Source organism: Schistocerca gregaria, chromosome 3, assembly GCF_023897955.1.
Source record: "Schistocerca gregaria isolate iqSchGreg1 chromosome 3, iqSchGreg1.2, whole genome shotgun sequence".
Classification (NCBI taxonomy): Eukaryota; Metazoa; Arthropoda; class Insecta; order Orthoptera; family Acrididae; genus Schistocerca; species Schistocerca gregaria.
In genome coordinates this window covers 390842047-390865572 of record NC_064922.1, presented here as the reverse complement: position 1 = coordinate 390865572, position 23526 = coordinate 390842047, and the positions used below count along the sequence as shown (strand labels likewise).

The 23526-nt window shown below is 39.7% G+C and overlaps 2 protein-coding genes across 9 annotated transcripts in view; one reads left to right on the top strand and one right to left on the bottom strand.

The window, feature by feature from the left end:
- Positions 1–23526, bottom strand: part of LOC126355961 (enoyl-CoA delta isomerase 2-like) — a 131331-nt gene that overhangs the window by 11439 nt on the left and 96366 nt on the right. For 4 of the 5 annotated variants that reach the window (XM_050006561.1, XM_050006559.1, XM_050006563.1 and 1 more), the window contains one exon: positions 3869–4009. The exons of the other annotated variant lie outside the window; for it this stretch is intronic. In XM_050006561.1, the coding sequence (XP_049862518.1) occupies positions 3869–4009 (141 nt within the window). The remainder of the gene's footprint in view (positions 1–3868; positions 4010–23526) is intronic. 5 annotated transcript variants of the gene reach the window in all.
- Positions 1–23526, top strand: part of LOC126355958 (DNA repair and recombination protein RAD54B-like) — a 385308-nt gene that overhangs the window by 330974 nt on the left and 30808 nt on the right. The gene's annotated exons all lie outside the window — the stretch shown is intronic.

Sequence of the window (23526 nt, the reverse complement as noted above, 5' to 3'; positions counted from 1 at the left end):
TAGAGGAGTTTGTTTTACCTTTAGACGGTCAGGTGGTGGTCTGTTGTTTGTTGGCTGTGACATAAGTCGGATTTGGCTGAGTCCCTTGTTCCTGGCACATTTGACTGGTGGCAGAGATGGGTGCTAAACATGGATGCACCTCTTCTTCAAGATCCTCCATTACTGCCTGCCAGGTGGGGCTGACATTCATGGCTGCGGTCTCTTGTGTATTTGATATGACACTGAAGGGTGCCATAAATTGCTGACTCTCTTCTCTTACTACCTGACACATGAGAGAGGTGAGGCCATAGTGATCTTCCGTAACTGACATAGGGACCACATTTGGTAATCAGTCAAACCTCTTTCATTCAACTCTTTTCTGCTGCATTTTCATAGTGTGCTGGTATCACTTCAGTACCTCTGCTGTGACACACAACAGCATGGTACATGTATCCTGCAAATCCTTTCATCAAGTGTGACATTTTGTCATCTTCTGTCTTATTCGCATGTGCAATATGGTGTAGGACTAAAACATTCTATGTGTAGAACCGTCAGTTTCCCATAATGTTGGCTCACCTACTTCAATTGTTGTTCTGCTAAGCGGGTGCTACTGATTTTTGCCAAATATTTTCTTCAGTTTGCGCTGGAATTTATCGCAGCTGTTGCACTTTTCTTGGTTGTACTCAATTCAGTGCTGGGCTGTGCCATCCAAATAAAAGTATGCATTTGCCAAACACGTTACGTTTCCTGGTTCCTGTACATTATGTAATTGGACCCACGGTGATATAAATGTTTTGAAATACGCAGCATCTTCACCAAACAATGTCGTTTTGTAACCACACTGGAGTCCTAATACGAAAGCAGGATCATCAGTGAAGAACAACTTGTAGCATTGGAAGGACTAATGTCCAGTCAGAAACTGAACCCCTCATCAGAGTGTGCAGTTACACAAATGTCAAATATTCCAGAATGTACAAACATTACAAACATAAGAAATTTTGAGAACCTTCTAGAAATGAGAAATACTGGTAACCAGCAGCATGCCAACCAGTGATGCCACTACACCACTTTGTATGTAGCACAGCTTGCGGCATTATGCAGCTTCAGATTATTTTCCATGGTAAAATTTACAACGAGAATTAGATATCATACTGCAACAGTAATTGACACTACTACTTAGACCAAAACATTTGCTTTGAACAACATAGCAACATGTGAAACAAAATGCCAAGTTACTTGTCTGACCATAGTTTGTCACTGTCCCACAACCACTGACAACTTCTTCAAGTTAGATACAAACACCTGCAGTGAATTTTATGTAAAACAGATAGTAAATGGTTTGTCTGAGCCTGATTTGTCATGTATTGTAAATTAAGCATTCTGAGAAGTCATGTTGAGATCATAAAAGTGAAATAATATGTAACAAAAGCATAATGAGTCATTCTATTATAGAGTGTAGAGAACACGTGTGGAAAGGTATTTATAAAGTAGACAATGCTGTTTTATAATTTCACTGGTTTTTAAATATATACTTTTAATACTTTGTCCAGTTTTCTTCTAAATGAACAAAGTTAAAATTTAACAGTGGCACAGATATACAAATAAAGTTTTTAGTACAACTAATAGAAATCACTATGTAAAAGGGAAACAAGCTCTAAGGAACAGTTAAGAATCAACTACCACCAGTATCATAAAATTTTACAGTTATTTTCCAAAAATGGCAAAATACATTTACAGTGCAAAAAAGAGCATTTATAAAACGGGCAGGGGGGGGGGGGGTATTTCAAGGCAAAGAAAGGTGATACAGTGTTTAATACAGTTGGATTAATCCGCATCATATTTAGATTTCTGATAAATTTCGTAACTCTTTCACGCACAGAAGTAAAACAGAAACTTTGACTTTGTTCCGATAAACTTCTATTTATTGAAAATTACTTACAAAAATATGGTCACATGGCAAGTAAATGCATTAGAACAATAGTATTGATAAACAACAATACAGAAAGACTACATTGCTACTCACCATATAGGCTAGGCACTGAGCTGCAGACAGATACAATATAAAACGTTGCAGGAACACTAGGCCTGTTGCAGGGTATAGGCTTCCAAAAAGACCAATGGGCTCAATAACTGTTGTCAATTTTTACCTTTTGTGCTGTAAAAGTTGAAGCATTTTTTTTTAAATAAATCATTATTGTTGCTATTATGTCAACAGCTATTCAGCACCTCCGTCTCTTTATAAGCCTGTATCCTACAACAGGCCATAGTGAAAACATTAAAAATCACAGGGATTTGACATGCAGTATTCTGGATATACGTGCTTCTAGAAATCAGTCGCGCTAATAACTTAACACTGGAATCATTCAGACATAGAGCTTGTGTGCAGTATTGCAGAGTGAGTGGTGATAGAAAGTAGCCACCCATATATGATCATCTCATCCTGCTGAGTAACTCCTGAAGCTACTTCTTTATAAGTTCAACACAGTGTTTTATCCAGGGCATGTCATATTGCTCAAAGAATGTATAAGCTTCAGATTAGTGAGAGGAGCATTCTCAGTGATGTGCCTGATGTCATCCTCAATTAGGTAGTTGAGTTTACTGTCCATGGTGTTAACAATCTGCCCAATATTCACTATGTATCTTCTTTACAAAAATATTTCCTTAAATTTGCCTAAATCAAATGTGATATTTCTGAGTACAACACTTTGCTTTAAGGTTCTTAATTACCTCATATTCACTATCCAGGGAGCTCAGTATGAATTCTGACATTCTCTGCCCATGACAATTTGGTAGGAACTGCTTAGACTTATTTTGCACTGCTCTTGAATCCCTTTGTTTGTCTGCATGCTATTTTGTACATTTTCCAGAGAGCTGAAGCAGCTGGAAATGTTTAGACCACAGCCAGTATACTTTCAGCACCTCTTAAACTTTTTGCATGAGTTGCCAGGTTTTCACACATTCCTGTCACATACCCTGTTCCTAATACTGGTTTCCTCAGTTGCAGCTCTCATCTGTTCAAAATCTGCTCATACTACTACCAGTCAGCTTTGTGTTTTAAGATCGCTCATTAGCTCATTCTCCATTATTGTGAAGTACTACAACAGTGCCAAAAACCAGCCACATCTGTTTCCACACTTGTCCATTGTAATGAAACGTACTTCATCTATACAAATAGTTTAATATTATCAATTTAATGAGAAATTATAAGTGTGGGATTATTTTCTTATCCAAACTGGCTGTCTATGGTGTTTGTTTATGAGATGAAACACTAGAAAGTCCAGGTTGGAATAACATCATGAAAAGGATAAGGCTGTGTGTGGATGTCCTTTTCTCTTGCTGAAAGATTGGTGTTCTTAAGAAGAGATCTAGAGAAGGATATCCTTCCCATGACATTATCTATGAAATAAGCAGGTTTATTACATATAAATGTTCTTTAGGTACATAAATATCAACTTAGCAAGTATCTTCAATGAAAGATGTTGTTTACTGTGCTTGTTTTCACTGCCAGTACAGAAGAAATTTGGATTAGAGTAAGTTGAGTTTGCTACACTGGTATTAAAGTGAATGGAAACTTCAAAGTAAAATAAAGTAACACATTCAGTAATTTTGTATCCTCTAAACTAATGTAAAATGTGTCACTGCTTTTTTATGAAATATTAAATATATTACCACAATACAAAGCCCATTGTTGTCCTTGTTCCTGTAATGTTATTACTAACTGCAAACAAGTGTGCAATATCACTTCAGGAACTACACATGCACTAAAGTCATGCTTCGATCTAGCCATTATTTGTAAACTAGCTTTTTATCACTAAAATGAATGAATTTTGTGGGGCTGCTTCAAAATCGTAATGATTTTTCCAGTGTCAGTGTTAACAGAATACGTCACCTTGACAGGCAAAGTGGAGGCTTCTTCCAGTTTCTGTAGTACATTTGGCAGATCATTTGTTTTGAATAAATGGCTGACTAAGCCACAAGTGTATGCTTCCTTCGCGTCCATCTGGTAATTGAAATAAAGCATACTCCCAGCCTGGAAGAAAAACGAGAGAGACAAGATGATCACTGTATGATACTCAATCAACTAGATATGTTTGCTCAATTCAGGACAAGTACATAATTTGTGGTCAGAATATTATGAATAAATCCACAATATCTCTAAAATCTCATGTCTTGCCAACAGTATAATTGGTATAGTAGTTCCTTTGGTTCGCCATTAGTTTCTAGCACGGTTTATGAACTAAGTGGAACATTTCCATTTCCTTAAATCATGAGAATGAACTTAATAAGCAAATTTTATATCATACATTTCATCCTGTGCCAGGAAGGAAGGAAGGTAATGGTTTAGCATACCATTGGCAATAAGGTCTTCAGAGATGGCACAAGCTCAGATTTGGGAAGGATGGAGAAGAAATTTGACTGTGCACTTTCTGAGGAATCATTCCACCATTTTTCTGGAGTTAAACTTTGACATCTCTCCTGAGGACATCACCTTGTTCAAGAACTAACTCTACTGGCAGAGAGGCTTGTATGTTCGCATGAAGCTTACAGCTATGCAGCTACTGGCATAGTCTCCCATGCCACCAGGCCTCAGTGGATGAAGCATACAAAGAATGCCCCACAACCTCCATCTCTCCCATATCCACTCCCATAGTCTTCCCCAATTCCGTGGCAAGGTGTGTGTGGCACATGAGAAGAGGTGTTATTAAAGATGCCTGAGGGTACCAGGTAAGCTCCCTGAGTAATTAGTCCTACACTGCAGGGACCAAAATGGAGAACATGGAAAACAAAACAAAAGCTGAGGGACTTCATGAGGCCTCAAACACCAAAGCATTGGGTTGGATCACATGGAAGCTGTTACCGCAGTTGTATCGGGCAACAGACCAGTCCAAGAAGAGGAAACAATTGCTGAGGAGTTGGAATAGGTCAAGATCAAATACTGGTTCCAGGTTCACAGGAGGAAACTTCTCAACAAACAAATAAAAAAGAAAGCTAAGAATGGCTTCCTAAACATAAATGGAAGAAATAAAAAAGTCTTGGACCAAAAACCTCAAAAACAAACTGTCTCAGAGGTAAATGCAGTAATCAGACCCCCTTCTATCTCCTAAGACAGGAAACAAGAAAACATAGGAGAAGTCTACTGTTTCCTTTTCTCAGGATAACTGGATCCAGAAAAAGCAAAGGCAAGAAATAGGGAAACAGACCTATACCACAGCGTCTCAGCTTTTAGGATGGCAGTTATCCAACAGGGATATCCAGTGATGAGTATAACCTAGGGGCAGGTGAATCTCTTTGAGAAGTTTGTGGAGGATGCAAGTCCAGGACCCAAATCCAGGTGTGTCTGTTCGACAATGGTGCTCTTATCTTTGTCTGTGAAGAGATATAAACAGTGAATTGGTTTAAGGAGATGATGTCCAAGGTAACTCTGCAGTAGGGGGGAAGCTGTTGGTCAAGACAGTGGCTGAGCTGTTGACGATTGCAAAGATATAAATTTGAATACTGAAACTTCTTAAAGATGCCCCACCTAAGATTGTATGAGAAAGTACTGTGCAGAACTGAAGGGTCTCAACAGAGGACTGGATATTTACCAGTATTCAGAGAAAAATCCCTGATGCCAATACAAGAACTGGTCCTGAAATTGTGCTTATAGCTCTCACAGGTTGCCATTAGGATAATCAAAGACACTAGAAGCAGCCATGGTGGCAAGTTGGAAGCGCAAGTGTTACAGGTAAACCAGCAACACAGTAAAGGGGCAACTGCCACCCCGAGTCGTCTCCAGGTGAGGTAGGAGATGGAGATGGCCCTGATCCAGGAACCCTATCAAAACAAAAAGGGCGTTTCAGGTGTTCGAGGAACTGGAGGTAAGTTGATTTACTCTTGAAACCTAAAGAACTTTAGAACATATGCCCATATTAAGAATGAAATTTCATTCATGCCATTGGCTGATTTATTTTCTGGGGACTTAGTGACGATCAGGATGAAACAACATGAGGAAGCAAGCACATGGGAACTGTATTGACCTCAACTTACCTTCCTTCTGAGGACTATTACTTCCCAGGAGATGAGGAGGTTAGTAGACAGCTGCTCACAGTAGACTGAATAATGGCTGGCTGGTTGTAATGCCAATGCCCACAACCCCGTGTGGGGAAGCAGCAACATCAACAACAGGGGTGAGCACATACTCAAATTTATACCAGTAAATAATTTGGAAATCTTGAACAGGGGTAGGGAACCTGTCTTCAGGAACAGAAGAAAGGAAGAAGTAATTGATATAATACTATTTTTGAATATCTGTGTACTTATACATCATACTCTGCAAGCTACCTACTGGTGGAGGGTACCTTTTTGTACCATTAACTGAGCCTTTCAACACCGTTCTGTTCACAAGTAGTGTGAGGGAAGAAACACTGTTCGTAAGCCTCCATATTAGCTCTAATTTCTCGAATTCTCCTCTTGTGGTCATTATGCGAACCACTGGCTGGGGGAAGTAATATGTTGCCCGACTCTTCTTGGAAAGTGCTCTCTCAAAATTTCAATAGTAAATCTCTCTGTGATTCACAACACTTCTCTTGCAACATCTGCTAGAGAAGTTTGTTGAGTATCTCCATAACATTCTTGCGCCAGCTAAATGATCTCATGACGAAGCAGCCACTCTTCGTTGGATCTTCTCTATTCTTCTGTCAGTCCTACCTGGTAGGGATCCTAAGTAGATGAACAATACTCAAGAACTGATCAAACAAGCCACTTCCCTCGTGGATGAGTTACATTTCCTTAAGATTCTTCATATGAATCTGAGTCTGGCATCTGCTTTTCCCACTATTTGTTTTACGCAGTCACTCCACGTAAGGTCACTCTGGATAGTTACTTCCATACATTTGATAGATACCGTTTCCAGGGGTTTGTCATCAATAGTTTCCTATATATGCGCAACATGTTACGTTTATTTATGTTCAGGGTCAACTGCCAGAGCCTGCTGCACCATTCATCAGTTCTCGGGAGGTCATTCTGCAAATCGTTACTATCTTCTGGCATTGCTACTTTGTTATAGACAACCGCATCATCTGTGAACAGCCTTAAGAGCATTTGACACGTTGTACTCAAATGCCTTCCTGAAGTCAAGGAACATGGCATCAACCTGAGTGCAGTTGTCTATAACGCTGTGGATCTCACGGAGGAACAGAGTGAACTGAGTCTCGCAGGATCTCTGTTTGCGGAATCCATGTTGTTTTTTTATAGAGGAGATTTTCATTCTCCAAAAAACATCATAATTCTTGAGCATAAATCATGTTCCATAATTCTACAGCAGATTGACATCAATAGTATTGGTCTACAATTGTGTGCCTCTATCCTACAACCCTTCCAGTCTCTAGGTCCTCTTCGTTGCTCAAGTGATCTATGATAAATTACTGCTACAAGGGGAGCAAGTTCTTTTGTGTAAACTTTGTAAAATCTGGTCATGACACCTTTCCACTACTAAACAATTGTAGTTGTTTTCTATTCCGTGATAGGTTATCTCAATATCTGGCATTTTAATGTTTGTATGAGGATTGAAAGGAGGCTGTGTTAAGATCTCCCTTGGTGAAACAATTTCGGAACATGGAATTCAGTATTTTGGTGTTCTCTCTGTTATCTTCCATTTCGGTGGCAGTATGGTCACTGAGTGCATGAACAGACGATTTGACCCACTTACTGATTTTAAATACAACCAAAACCTCTTAGGGCTTTTACTCAGATTGATAGACAATGTTTTACTTTCAAAGTCACTGAACGCTTTTCTCATTGCTCACCCTATGCTCATTTTCACTTTGTTCAGCTTTTGTTCGTCAACTATGTTTTTACTTCTGTTGAATCTGAGGTGCAGTTTTCTTTGTTTACACAGCAGTTTTCTAATACAGCTATTAAATTATGGTAGGTCTTTGCCATCCCATAATTCCTTACTCGGAACATACTTGTCTAGGACATATTGCGCAATGCCTCTGAATTTTTTCCATTTGTTCTCAGCATCTTCGTCCTTATCAACTTTTCTTAACATTCTTTATAAGATCCATTATCAAAGATGCTATCACAGCATTTTGATCACTGATACTTCCCTCTATGTTGACTGATTCAATAAGTTTAGGTCTGTTTGTTGCCAGGAGGTCTAAGATGTTACCCTCACGAGTTGGTTCTCTATATGCTCAAAGTAATTTTTGGACAAGACATCCAGAACAATGTCAGATTAATTCCTACAATGCAAGTTTTGTCTAAAGTGCTCTGCCATTACAGTTTCTGATCAAGGTAGTCTATAAAAGCATCTGATTACCATTTTTGACAGATATTTGATACTTAACTTCACTCAGATTAATTCACAATCTGAATCCATGATACCCTCACTACATTTTATAGAATTCTTTACTGCAATAAACATGCCACCACCATTGGCAACTAATCTATCCTTCAATAAATATTCCAATCTGAATGTAGGATTTCATTGTCATTAACATCATGTTTCAACCAACTTTCTGGTCCTAATACTGTTTCTGTGGTATAACCTTCAGTAAGCAATACTAATTCTGGGACCTTTCCTTGGATGCTCTTGGAGTTTGCTAAAGTCATATTAACCTTTCCAACCTCTGATCTGCAACAACAAACATTCTTTAAGGACATTTTGGCAAATTTATCATGCAAATCATCTAACCTAAAAAAGCCCCATGTACATGCCACACATACTCTGCTAACCTAGTAGCCACTTCTTGCATGTAGTGTAAGGGAATCCAACAGTCATGCATCCTATGAAAGAGGTCAAGAAATTCATGTCCGATACCATCGCAGATTTGTCTGAGCCTCTGGTTTAGACCTTCCACTCTCCTCCAAACCAGAGGACCGAGATCAACCTTGGGTATGATGCTACAGATAGCCAGCTTAGCCTGCTTAGCCTGCACCCCAAATGCAGAGGTAGTTGCCATCTGCCATAAGAAGCCAAGGATGCCCTCAGAACCCATGCGGCAAGCATCATTCGCACTGACATGTGCTGCTATATGCAGCTGGTTGCATGCAGTGTGCTTGACAGCTGACAGCTGCCGTCAGGGCCTCCTTCGCATCATGGATAATGCCCCCCTCCCCCTTCCCACCCAGCAAACATACTAAGTGCACACTGCCATTCTTTCCTGCCTAGCCTGCTATTTCCCTGAGGGGCTTCACCACCCGCCTAACGTTGGAGCTCCCAATGACAAGCATACCCAACCTCTGCATTTGTCTGGACTGTGCAAGAAAATCAGCCTCTGGCCCAACAGAACAGGCATTCCATACCTCTTTCGCCTTCCGCCTTTCGCCCAGTGTCATGTGAATCCACCACTGTGTGCACCTACTCAGGAGCAAGGGCAGATGTTGCATATCAGAAGATGCAGTGACACCTGGGTCACCACAAGGGATTGCAGTACCATCAAATGTGTTGCAGGTCTCATCACCAGTGCTCCGATATTGCCGCAAGAATGAACGTTTGCCAGAAGCATGTCAACAGTAGTCAATGCAGCTTTCAGCTGTTTATGGACAGTGGCCATTTCTCCTTGTGTCCACTCACAATGAGCACACTCCGTAGCCATATTGTTGTGTGTAAAAAATAGATATAAGATCTCAAATGGTGCTACTGAAATTTGGAATGTATGCAAAATATAATGTGGAGAATGGAGAAACACTAAAAACTGCCCTGCAGATTCCTCACTATACCCTGAGGCGGTAAGCTCTTAAATAGAAATAAATTTGTCTACTGAAGTAGATGTATGTATCTACAGATACTTGTTCCCAGAAACTCTGCTTAACCCAAAAGCTAATGAACGAGGTTAGTATGCAAACTAGAAGGCACTGAACTAAACCATAAGCTGCATTACCGGCACAGGGTTTTAACTTAGTGGCATGACATAGAGCTTCTGGCAGTGGAAAAATTACACTAGTAAGCCACCTTACGCAAGAGTATGCACCAATGTTTCAATATACTTCATACGTCACCATGTGTCCACATCTTGCACTCAAGCACTTACTTTGAATACCGCACTATTATTGTCGGGGCCTGTCTAGGCATGTAATACTATTTTGCAGTGTCTGTATTTTATGATGTACTATGCAATGTCATTGAGACATGTGTGCAAGTCAAAAACAGTCTTGTGATCAAACAAACGAAGCTGTAATCCTGTAAGGTATTCTGTGAAGAAGTGGAAGGCACAGGTACTTGTGTTAGACTTCATAAATCCTCACTAAAGTACCAACTAGTCCAGGAGGTACTCTAAGGAAGGAGGACAACAAATGAGATGCTGGATGTACTACTCAATACTGTGCTCTGGCAGATAACACAAACTAGGAGTCAGTCCCTGAGAGACACAGGTTTACAGGTAGTTAAAGAGAAAATTGGGGATCCACCAGTGAAAGTAATGATTTCAAAAACAATCCAGTGGGTGATGAGAACGTTTCAGCCATTCAAGCCACCAGGCCCACGTGGTTTCTTTCCAGCTCTACTGCAACCAACTGGAGAAGATTTAATTAGGTCCTGTGTAGACTGTTTAGGGTCAGCATAGTAACAGGAATAGTAAGGATAGTTCTCATTCCAAAGCCAGGAAGAACTGATCATAGAGGATATGAGACTGATCAATCTGTCCTTATTTCTTCTAAAGACTTTAGAAAAACTTGTTAATGTACACATTAGGGATAAGACATTAACTGAGGTTCCTCTGCACTTAAACCAACGCGCATATCAACCAGTAATATCATGTCTTCCTGGATAATGAGGTGACTTGTAGCTAGACGACCTTAAATCCATGGTTAGAAATGCAGAAGAGCATGGCATTGAGACCACCATATGAAGCTGAATTAAGACCATACTAAGTAGAAGAAAGGTAAAAGTCACTTGAAGAATGAGAAAATAGTGATCAACACTACCAGATGGCTTCCACAAGGAGAGGTTTTTTTAAATGAATGATCTCATTGAAGAGATAAATACTAGATGCCATGGATGCTAAGGATATAAAAACAATGTAGTCATAGTAATATGTAAAAAAAATTGATAGTACTGTTAGAATGATGGCACAATGTGTGTTTGCACATTGTGGAAAACTATTGCAGGAAACAGGATCTAATTGTCAGTCCCAAGAAAACTGTTGTAATACCATTTAAGAGGAAACATATTCAGCACACACAGTGGAATGTCAAGCTCCATGACAAAACTCTATCAGCAGATTGCAAGACTATCATGGACACCCCATAATAGAATAAATGTTCCAAGGCAAAAGGGTGCACTTGTGAACATTAGAATGACTTGTGGGTCTTGTGGTAAAAACAGAGGTCTAAATCCATGGAGTATGTACTGTGTGTACACCACTGTAATAAGCCCTACTGCAATTTTTGACTACAGTACTGTGGAATAAAGTGGAACAGAAAATGGCTGCTAAGAGGCTTGGCAGGGTACGGAAATTGGCCTGCATAGTCATAACAGGAATAATTAACAGCGCACCCACTGCTGGCATGGAGACCACGCTGGATATGCCTCCATTACACCTCTGGGTTCAATGGAGACAGAAGCAGGGGCATGGAAATAATTGGATTCCTATAGGATAACCTGAATCTCACATGAATATAGTGAGCGTAGTAAATGTAGGAATTGTTGGGGATATGCTGGCTGACCATATGATAACTTCCAACTGCTTCAATAGACCTTTAATTGTAACAACTGGAAGAAGGGAGCAGTAGAAGAATATACCACAAAACCATTTAGGAGTCATATTCTGGTTTACTGATGAGTAGAAAACAGATGAAGATGCTGGGAATGGAGTACATGGTCGTTAAGGCCTAGACTAGCGAGCAGGCAGAAATAACTGCTATTAGAATGTGCAAGGAGGAGAATTTGTATATGTGCTACAAGGATCATAGCATCTACATTTATGCACCCCAGAAGCTCTGAAATCTACCATAAGTCCCTGCAACAAGATAAACCTGCTGTGGCTCCCTCGCCACTCAAGAATTAGTTGCAACAAACAAGTTGATAGACTGATCAGGACAGGTAGGACAACTCCATTTATTGGACTGGAACCAATCCTAATGATCACTAAGACAATGGTGAAATCAAAACTACGGTGCTGGACCAGGAGGCAGCACAAATAACATTGGACAATAATTCAAAAATAAAAGCTAATGATGCCAAAGACTTGTTACAAGAGAAGTTCTGTAATCCTGGACTTGAACAAGAGATGCATTAAATTCATGGGAGGACTAATGACTTGTCATATGAACTTTAAGAAACATCTACACTTGGTGGATATAGAGGAAGTAGGCCCTAAGTGTATGCTATGTGGTGATGAGGATGAAACCACACCACACCTGATCTTCCAGTGCAAAGCTCTGGAGGTCAAAAGATACAGAATATTCGCAACATTAAAGCTTGAAGAAATAGTGTCTAATAAGGAACTAATAAAGGGCCTCCTAATACTTTTAAGGGTACCAGTTGGCTGTACTAGAACCACAGGGAGTGAAGCCACATAATAAATAGTTTCAGTGTGGGCAACAGAGGGCTAAGACCGCTTTTGTTTCTGTCTTCCAGCATTAATCACCTCAAATCACATCAAACTTGGACAAGGAGTAGTAATTATAGCTGGGGTGTGTGACGGTGTCACAGAAGGGGTGTGCAATGATGAAGAGAGAAGCAATGGTAATCAACAATCATCATCTGATGCCAGATTAGATCAGTACACAGCATAAGTCATTCTTCAGTACTGGGCAGTTATAATTAATGTACAGCACCTCAGGTCCAGTGTGGGCTTTAATTATCGTATGGCTACAAAACTGATAGGTACGCCAATGGGTTAATGCAGAACCAATTTCCACTGTAAAAGAATTATTTTAAATTTTGGCCACCAGGTGCAAACGTAGTGCTATACAGTCAGCTGAGTGAACAGTATGGCTATCAAGAAGAGAGACCATGTGCTGTTAGTGAAACTGTTTTGTGTGAATGGCAGTAATTACAATGCTGCATTGAGAGATTATCACTGACTGAAAGGTCCAAGGAGAGGCCCAATGTCATTAAATGGTTTAAAGATGATGATGATAAAATTCGAAAGCTTGGGTGAGCTTGGTGTGGTATTTGGAAGAGGAAGGTGTCCTATCCCAACGGAAATTATTAATGAGGTTACTGTTGCTGTAACTGATCATGCAACACATGCCACACAGAGTGATAGTGCTCCAAGCAGTATCACAAGAATCGTCCATCCCATAGTCAACAGTATGGAAAGTTTTGTGATCTCTGTTACTCTGGTATCCATACAAGATCCAGACAGTGCAGCAGTTGAAACCTCATGATCTGCAACAATGTTCTGAATTTGCTCTTAGTTTCTGGCATGGATTGAAGTTGATGATGTGGCCGAGCAATATTCTTTTAAGTGATGAGACACATTTTATACTACAGTATGTACAGTGAATACACACAACTGCCGAATTTGGGGTACTGTTAGACTGTGTGTTGTGCATGAAGAGCCATTGCACTCACCATATGTGATTGTGTTATGTGGGTTCACAAACATATTTATTCTTGGTCCATTCTTCTTTGAAGAGAATACACACGCAGAGGGCCTGTCAGGTGTACTGTGATGTCAGTATGTTATCGAGACCTCCTTTTTCAGCATGCGATTCCTACTTTGGAGGGGCACAACTTTGTGGAAACCACTGTTTTCATGCAAGATGGGGGAGCACCTCATGTCACTTTCCCATTGAAAGAGCTGCATAATGCATCCTTTCACAAATGTGTTATCTCAAGAAATTTTCCAGTTGCCTGCAAGATCACATGATATGAATCCAAGTGACTTTTGGCTCTGGGGATATCTAAAAGTATGTGTTTACCACGAAATGTTTGGTCTCTACCTTATCTGAAGGCCAGTATGCAGGAATACATTGATCAGAGTCCACCGGAACTGCCGCGAACAAGTTTGACCATGTCATTTTCCAGATTCAGCATCCCATCAAAGTCTCCAGAGCTCATACTGAACAGATTGTGTTACTGGCAGTTAATAATAAAATCAACATTACACCTTTCTCACTTGTTTGACCTTTTCTGCTCATGTCCTATTCCTAATCTATTGTACATAGAAATATTTCTATATGATTTTCTCGCATTCACAGCAACAGATTTGCATCTGGTAGCCAAAATTGGAACTAATTTTTTTCCACCTTAAATCTATTCCACATTAAGGCATTAGCACACCTGCCAAGTTTCATGTCATAGGATAATTACAGCCCACATTGGACCTCTGTGAGTAGCTACACTTGAATTATAACCACCCGGTATAAGACCTATGTGGAAACTTTTAAGAATTTGTTCAATGTGTCTACCTTGAATGTTGTTATGTTGATTATGTCATCTGTCAGTGACCTATTGATCTCTGATGAATTTGTTAAAAAAACATTAATATTTACAAATTCTCTCCAGTGGCAACTATGATAGTTTGGATAGCAATATTGATTATGCCTCTAAACTAATTTGCCTGCATGATGAGCTACAAGCAAAAGCGAATAGCTGTAATAAATGTCAAAGGTTATGGACTGCCAAAAAAAAAAAAAAAAAAAAAAAAAACCTCTAGGAAAGATCTATTTGTCTGAGATTGTTCAAGAAGCCCTAAATAACACTGTCCATTTCAGGCAATATTCTCTTACTAAAATAAGTATCAACAGTAGCCAATGCCAACAATATAGTATATCTTACTGAAACCATATTCACCACATACACGTCTTCAGCAGAGGATTGTTATACTGCAAGTTATAACAACACTTTCCATTTACAAATATATCTGTAAGCTTCACAACATGTTTTTGTACATATCTACATATTTACGTCCAATACACAAAAGTATATTAGAGTACACACCCTGCAAATTAATTCATTTGGAAAACACTCAGGTTTCAGACACAGACTGTCACCGCAGTAAAACACAAATCTTGTTTGCCAGCAAAATATGGTTTTAGTATGTCTGTTGACATTAATATTTGATGCACAGAGCTCCTCCACTGCACCTCATGTTTATGTTGGTCATTGTTGTCATTACTATTATTAATTTATCTCAAGAAATAAGAGAAACTTAAAGCTTCAAGAGAAGTAATAATTCATGGCAGTTACTTCTTTTCTGAAAGCCTGATGTATTTCAGGAACCTATTTCAATTTTTGAGTGGTGTGGCATCTATATCTGTATAAATTTAATGCATGCATGGGATCATCTGTGTTAAGAAAGAAATTTCAAAACTTATGAGACATAAATTGGAATATAATTTCAGGAGAGAGAGAGAGAGAGATGCTAGTCTAGTATCTTCTTCTGACTTTATAGTTGCAGTAGCACACACCTGGAAGTTTTAGTATCTAGCAGTGATTCCAATTCCACAATCCAATCCAGTACCACACAACCCGAGGTTGATATGGAACAAAAATCAGAGATATTTGGACTTGTACTCTGGCCGCAGCTTGCCAGTGAGTCTTTTGCTAGTCATTGAAACCTTCAGTACACAGTAGTGATCAGTACAGTGTAACCATGCCTATATTACATTTTGATTTGGATTGCTCTCTGGACAGTTTGCATGTGTGTGAAACAAATTTTGGAGGCTATGGAGGTCTTTTTGGTTAGTGGTTCACTTTGTGAACTCTGCTGTCATAAACTTCAGGAACCACCTATTTATACCACTAGTCTTTGCATTACTGCCAGTGTGAATGATTATAACTGGTATTCTACCTACTCAAAGCAGGACAGGAAAGGAGGAATGAGAACTTTGTCACTGTACAACTCTCCCAGTACAGCATGGATCCTGAGTTTCTAAAGATGTGGCAGAAGTAATTCCACCAGCAGCAAGAACTGCAATGGGATTAACAGCAGAAATTTCTGTTACAACTACAGCAAAACAAACAACAGCAGTCTGTAGCTACAGTTTACTCACCTTTTCCTCCACTGTCATTCACTTTGATGATGCTAAGAAGAGTTGGGAGGTCAGTTTATATGGTTCTGTTGCTTACTACAAGGCAAATCCAGTAACTGACCCTGGACTTTGTGGGTTCTTACTGTTTAATAAATTGTTCAAAATGGTGCAAAAAATGCGCCAATTCTTGTGCCCCGGTAGTTTAAATTGTTCTGAAGTTCTGGCTTGCTGACTGACTATTATGGTCACCAAATATATGCAGTTAGAACTAGGATCGAGTTTAATCAGTGTGTTCAACAATGTAGTAGTCATCATAGCTTTTATTATTACTAATATTAGTATTAGTATTAGTAGTAGTAGTAGTAGTAGTAGATGCTTTTGTGTTCATGACATCCTATCTGTGTCATCATCTGATTTACCAAGCATCCATTCCTCCAGTAGTCTGGCAACATGGGATTCATTAGTTGGGAATCCATCACCCTATCGTTGATAGACATGCAAAACCAAAAGCACTTTCTTTGCCATTGCTGTGTCCCAAAGTGAGGGGAGGCTCATGCACCAGTTTCCTCCCCATCGTTATTGAAAGGTCACTGAAAAGTTCATGCTATCAAATTGTGTCCAGATTGTAGACCACAACATCAATGGTGTCACTGTCCTTCCCGTGATGTCACCTGTTTTGCATGCTGCAAACAGTGGCATCTAGCAAGTAACTGCCCTAACCAGCTGTGACGATGACGATGACAGCAGCAGCAGCAACAGCAGCGTTCATTCGATCCCATAGTAGGGCCACATCGTAGACCAAGCTAACTATAAAAATTGAGTTCGGCAACTGACCCTGCTGTTAGTCAATTCTTGGCTGACAACTAAAATGTTTGGCTTGGTTGCTTATGTGCTTTCTGGTTTTCAAAGTCAAGACTAAGTGAACCTTGTATCAACTATGATACTGTTCACAGAATGTGATACATTACGTATGCAAGATAAGCAGCTGTTTAAACTTACATTAGGTTGTGCAAAAGGTTTCCAAGCCCATATATCCTTAAAGCAATCAGCAGTGCCTAAGTTTTGTAGAGTTAAGGCATTTTTCGTTGTGCCAAGATCTTTACACGAAATTCTTCTTAGAATGCAAAAATATTTTGTTGGTGCCAACCTACATAGGTAAAAATTATCATTGTAATAGAATGAGAAATCAGAGATCACATGGAAATATTAAAGTGTTCATTTCTCCCATACGATGTACGAAAGTGGAACAGTTAGAGTGGCAGTCTGAAAGTGGTTTGATGAACCCTGTGCCAGCACTTAAGTTGCGAATTTCAGAGTATTCATGTAATGTATATACAGCACATACAATGCATTCTGTCATGTGTGATCAAGTTAAATCTTAACTGGATAGAGCACAAAGTATGGTTTGGTCCCCTCACCCCAAATCAACCAACAAAGTATGGAAGTCAAATCACCAGTGTTGTCCAGGCAGTGGACAACTCCCATGATTGTAGCTGAAAAGCCAAATGGATCATTTAGAATTTGTGATGATTTTAAGTCTACCGTTAACGCTGAAGCAACTACCAAAATGTAACTTATTCCTCAGCTGGGGGATCTGTTGGCAAAATTAGCAGAGAGCCATTATTTTTCTACAATACAATTCACTAGCACCTATTTTCAACAACATGTAAATGACTAGACAAAATTTTTATTAATTAATATGCTGTTCGGCATTTATCGTTACAACAGGTTGCTATAAGTGGTAACAAGCACTACCACAATATTTCAGTGGTACCTTGAGCAACTCATCCAATGTATCCCCAACCATGTTCATTCTTTAGATGACTTGATAGTTACGGGAGTCATGCAGGAGTAGCACCTGTGCAGTCTACAGATGTTGTTCAAGTGGCTACAAGGCAGTAGTTTGTGTTGTCACCTCGATAAATGAAGTTTCTTTGAGACGAGTGTGAAGTACCTGGTCACATACAATTAGGGGTGTTCAATAAGTAATGCAACACTTTTTTTTGAGCCAATTTCAGTTGCAAAAATGTGGAATTTGCTATGGGACATTGTGAAATATTCACACTTCAGACCCTACAGATTCATGAAGTTACAATAAGTTGCAGCACAGTACATAGCCTTCAAAATGGCGTCTGTAATGGTGGCACATTCCAAGCAGAGAACTGTCATTGAGTTTCTTTTGATGGAACACCTGAGCATTGCAGATATTCATAGGCTCTTGCAGAATGTCTGCAGAGATCTGGCAGTGAACAGAAGCATGATGAGTCATTGGGTGAGGTGTCTATCATCATCGCTGTTCCGAACTGTAACACAATCCTCAGATGGGTGGAAAACTTCAGATCAACTGGAAAAATACTGGATAAGAAGCATCCTGGCCAGAGACACAGAATAACAACACCAGAAAATGTTGAAAGGGTAAGGCAAGCGGCAGTCAGAAGCCCAGGACGGTCAGCTAGATGTTATGCTAGTGAGTTACGTATCAGTCGTGAATTGGTTAGATGAATTTTGCATAAAGAATTAAAATTCCATCCCTACAAAATGCTCATTGTCCAACAACTTAAGGAAATTGATTTTGCTGTATAAGAAGACTTCGCTTACAGAATGCAAGTGATTTTGGGATTGAATGAAAATGAAATTTTGTTGATGAGTGATGAAGCTCATTTTCATTTAAACAGGACCGTGAATAAGCAAAACCTACGTTACTGGGCTCCAGAGCATCCACACCTTATCCTCCAGCGTCCTCTACACTCAGAAAAAGTAACAGTCTGGTGTGCTCTTGGCTCTGTTGGCATTATTGGACCTTATTTTCTTGAAGAGAATGGGGCCACAGTTACTGTTAATTCAGTTCGTAACATTCATATGCTTGAAACATTCTTGAAGCCAGAACTAAGAAGACAGCTAATCCCTTTAAAACGTGTTTGGTTCCAGCAGGATGGGACAACATCGCACACTGCAACCACTTCAATGAAAGTTCTTAGACGCACGTTTCCTGGCTGGATTATCTCACATTTTGGCAATGTTCCTTGGCCTTCCAGGTCTCCCGACTTGTCAGTATGTGACTTTTTTCTGTGGGGGTACCTTAAGAACTGTGTCTATAACCACAAACCACGAAATTCAAGAAAAGATGGAGGATTTTGAGAAGACACTCGAGTCCTGCATTCGAAATGATCGACATCACCTTGACGACATTATTTTTCACAAATAACTTTGGTAACTAAAATGGAAAATAAAGAGCTTTGATTTTGTGTAAATAAACATGCATTAATTTTAAATTTGGCTGAGTATTATTTCATTAAAAAGCGTCCATCTCCTGTGTGTCACCCTGTATGTATAACACTGTGGATGCAGATAACAATGACAAGTGGAATAAAAGTTATAGGTGGGTCCATCAGTCATCAGACTCAGCTGCAGAACTAACTAATGTTGTTGTTGTTGTTGTTGTTGTTGTTGTTGTGGTCTTCAGTCCTGAGACTGGTTTGATGCAGCTCTCCATGCTACTCTATCCTGTGCAAGCCTCTTCATCTCCCAGTACCTACTGCAGCCTACATCCTTTTGAATCTGTTTAGTGTAGTCATCTCTTGGTCTCCATCTACGATTTTTACCCTCAATCATGCCCTCCAATACTAAATTGGTGATCCCTTGATGCCTCAGAACATGTCCTACCAACCGATCCCTTCTTCGAGTTAAGTTGTGCCACTAACTACTCCCCAATACTATTCAATACCTCCTCATTAGTTATGTGATCTACCCATCTAATCTTCAGCATTCTTCTGTAGCACCACATTTCGAAAGCTTCTATTCTCTTCTTGTCCAAACTAGTTATCGTCCATGTTTCACATCCATACATGGCTACGCTCCATACAAACACTTTCAGAAACGACTTCCTGACACTTAAATCAATACTCGATGTTAACAAATTTCTCTTCTTCAGAAACGCTTTCCTTGCCATTGCCAGTTTACATTTTATATCCTCTCTACTTCGACCACCATCAGTTATTTTGCTCCCCAAATAGCAAAACTCCTTTACTACTCTAAGTGTCTCATTTCCTAATCTAATTCCCTCAGCATCACCTGACTTAATTCGACTACATTCCATTATCCTCCTTTTGCTTTTGTTGATGTTCATCTTATACCCTCCTTTCATGACACTGTCCATTCCGTTCAACTGCTCTTCCAAGTCCTTTGCTGTATCTGACAGAATTACAATGTCATTGGCGAACCTCAAAGTTTTTATTTCTTCTCCATGGATTTTAATACCTACTCCGAAATTTTCTTTTGTTTCCTTCACTGCTTGCTCAATATACAGATTGAATAACATCGGGGAGAGGCTACAACCCTGTCTTACTCACTTCCCAACCACTGCTTTCCTTGAAAGAGAGTAGTCCAGTCAACATTGTCAAAAGCTTTCTCTACGTCTACAAATGCTAGAAATGTAGGTTTGCCTTTCCTTAATCTAGCTTCTAAGGTAAGTCGTAGGCTCAGTATTGCCTCACGTGTTCCAACATGTCTACGGAATCCAAACTGATCTTCCCCGAGGTCGGCTTCTACCAGTTTTTCCATTCGTCTGTAGAGAATACGCGTTAGTATTTTGCATCCATGCCTTATTAAACTGATTGTTCGGTAATTTTCACATCTGTCAGCACCTGCTTTCTTTGGGATCGGGATTATTATATTCTTCTTGAAGTCTGAGGGTATTTTGCCTGTCTCATACATCTTGCTCACCAGATGGTAGAGTTTTGTCAGGACTGGCTCTCCCAAGGCCGTCAGTAGTTCTAATGGAATGTTGTCTACTCCTGGGGTCTTGTTTCAATTCAGGTCTTTCAGTGCTCTGTCAAACTTTTCACACAGTATCGTATCTCCCATTTCATCTTCATCTACATCCTCTTCCATTTCCATAATATTGTCCTCAAGTACATCGCCCTTGTATAGACCCTCTATATACTCCTTCCACCTTTCTGCTTTCCCTCCTTTGCTTAGAACTGGGTTTCCATCTGAGCCCTTGATGTTCACACAAGTGGTTCTCTTATCTCCAAAGGTCTCCTTAATTTTCCTGTAGGCAGTATCTATCTTACCCCTAGTGAGATAAGCCTCCACATCCTTACATTTGTCTTCTAGCCATCCCTGCTTAGCCATTTTGCACTTCCTGTCGATCTCATTTTTGAGACGTTTGTATTCCTTTTTGCCTGCTTCATTTATTGCATTTTTATATTTTCTCCTTTCATCAATTAAATTCAATATTTCTTCTGTCACCCAAGGATTTCTACTAGCCCTCATCTTTTTACCTACTTGATCCTTTGCTGCCTTCACTATTTCATCCCTCAAAGCTACCCATTCTTCTTCTACTGTATTTCTTTCCCCCATTCCTGTCAATTGTTCCCTTATGCTCTCCCAGAAACTCTGTACAACCTCTGGTTCTTTCAGTTTATCCAGGTCCCATCTCCTTAAATTCGCACCTAGTTTTAATCTACAGGTCATAACCAATTAATTGTGGTCAGAGTCCACATCTGCCCTTGGAAATGTCTTACAATTTAAAACCTGGTTCCTAAATCTCTGTCTTACCATTATATAATCTATCTGATACCTTCTAGTATCTCCAGGCTTCTTCCATGTATACAAACTTCTTTTATGATTCTTGAACCAAGTCAAGGTTGTGCTCTGTGCAAAATTCTCTCAGGCAGCTTCCTCTTTCATTTCTTAGTCCCAATCCATATTCACCTACTACGTTTTCTTGTCTCCCTTTTCCTACTATCGAATTCCAGTCACCCATGACATCAAATTTTCGTCTCCCTTCACTATCTGAATAATTTCATTTATTTGATCATACATTTCTTCAATTACTTCGTCATCTGCAGAGCTAGTTGGCATATAAACTTGTACTTCTGTAGTAGGCGTGGGCTTCGTGTCTATCTTGGCCACTATAATGCATTCACTATGCAGTTTGTAGTAGCTTACCCGCACTCCTATTTTTTTATCCATTATTAAACCGACTTCTGCATTACCCCTATTTGATTTTGTATTTATAACCCTGTATTCACCTTACCAGAATTCTTGTTCCTGCTGCCATCGAACTTCACTAATTCCCACTATATCTAACTTTGTTGTTGTTGTTGTCTTCAGTCCTGAGACTGGTTTGATGCAGCTCTCCATGCTACTCTATCCTGTGCAAGCTGCTTCATCTCCCAGTACCTACTGCAACCTACATCCTTCTGAATCTGCTTAGTGTACTCATCTCTCGGTCTCCATCTACGATTTTTACCCTCCACGCTGCCCTCCAATGCTAAATTTGTGATCCCTTGATGCCTCAAAACATGTCCTACCAACCGATCCCTTCTTCTAGTCAAGTTGTGCCACAAACGTCTCTTCTCCCCAATCCTATTCAATACCTCCTCATTAGTTACGTGATCTATCCACCTTATCTTCAGTATTCTTCTGTAGCACCACATTTCGAAAGCTTCTATTCTCTTCTTGTCCAAACTAGTTATCGTCCATGTTTCACTTCCATACATGGCTACACTCCAAACAAATACTTTCAGAAACGACTTCCTGATACATAAATCTATATTCGATGTTAACAAATTTCTCTTCTTCAGAAACGCTTTCCTTGCCATTGCCAGTCTACATTTTATATCCTCTCTACTTCGACCATCATCAGTTATTTTACTTCCTAAATAGCAAAACTCCTTTACTACTTTAAGTGTCTCATTTCCTAATCTAATTCCCTCAGCGTCACCCGATTTAATTTGACTACATTCCATTATCCTCGTTTTGCTTTTGTTAATGTTCATCTTATATCCTCCTTTCAAGACACTGTCCATTCCGTTCAACTACTCTTCCAAGTCCTTTGCCGTCTCTGACAGAATTACAATGTCATCGGCGAACCTCAAAGTTTTTACTTCGTCTCCATGAATTTTAATACCTACTCCAAATTTTTCTTTTGTTTCCTTTACTGCTTGCTCAATATACAGATTGAATAACATCGGGGAGAGGCTACAACCCTGTCTTACTCACTTCCCAACCACTGCTTTCCTTGAAAGAGAGTAGTCCAGTCAACATTGTCAAAAGCTTTCTCTACGTCTACAAATGCTAGAAATGTAGGTTTGCCTTTCCTTAATCTAGCTTCTAAGGTAAGTCGTAGGCTCAGTATTGCCTCACGTGTTCCAACATGTCTACGGAATCCAAACTGATCTTCCCCGAGGTCGGCTTCTACCAGTTTTTCCATTCGTCTGTAGAGAATACGCGTTAGTATTTTGCATCCATGCCTTATTAAACTGATTGTTCGGTAATTTTCACATCTGTCAGCACCTGCTTTCTTTGGGATCGGGATTATTATATTCTTCTTGAAGTCTGAGGGTATTTTGCCTGTCTCATACATCTTGCTCACCAGATGGTAGAGTTTTGTCAGGACTGGCTCTCCCAAGGCCGTCAGTAGTTCTAATGGAATGTTGTCTACTCCTGGGGTCTTGTTTCAATTCAGGTCTTTCAGTGCTCTGTCAAACTTTTCACACAGTATCGTATCTCCCATTTCATCTTCATCTACATCCTCTTCCATTTCCATAATATTGTCCTCAAGTACATCGCCCTTGTATAGACCCTCTATATACTCCTTCCACCTTTCTGCTTTCCCTCCTTTGCTTAGAACTG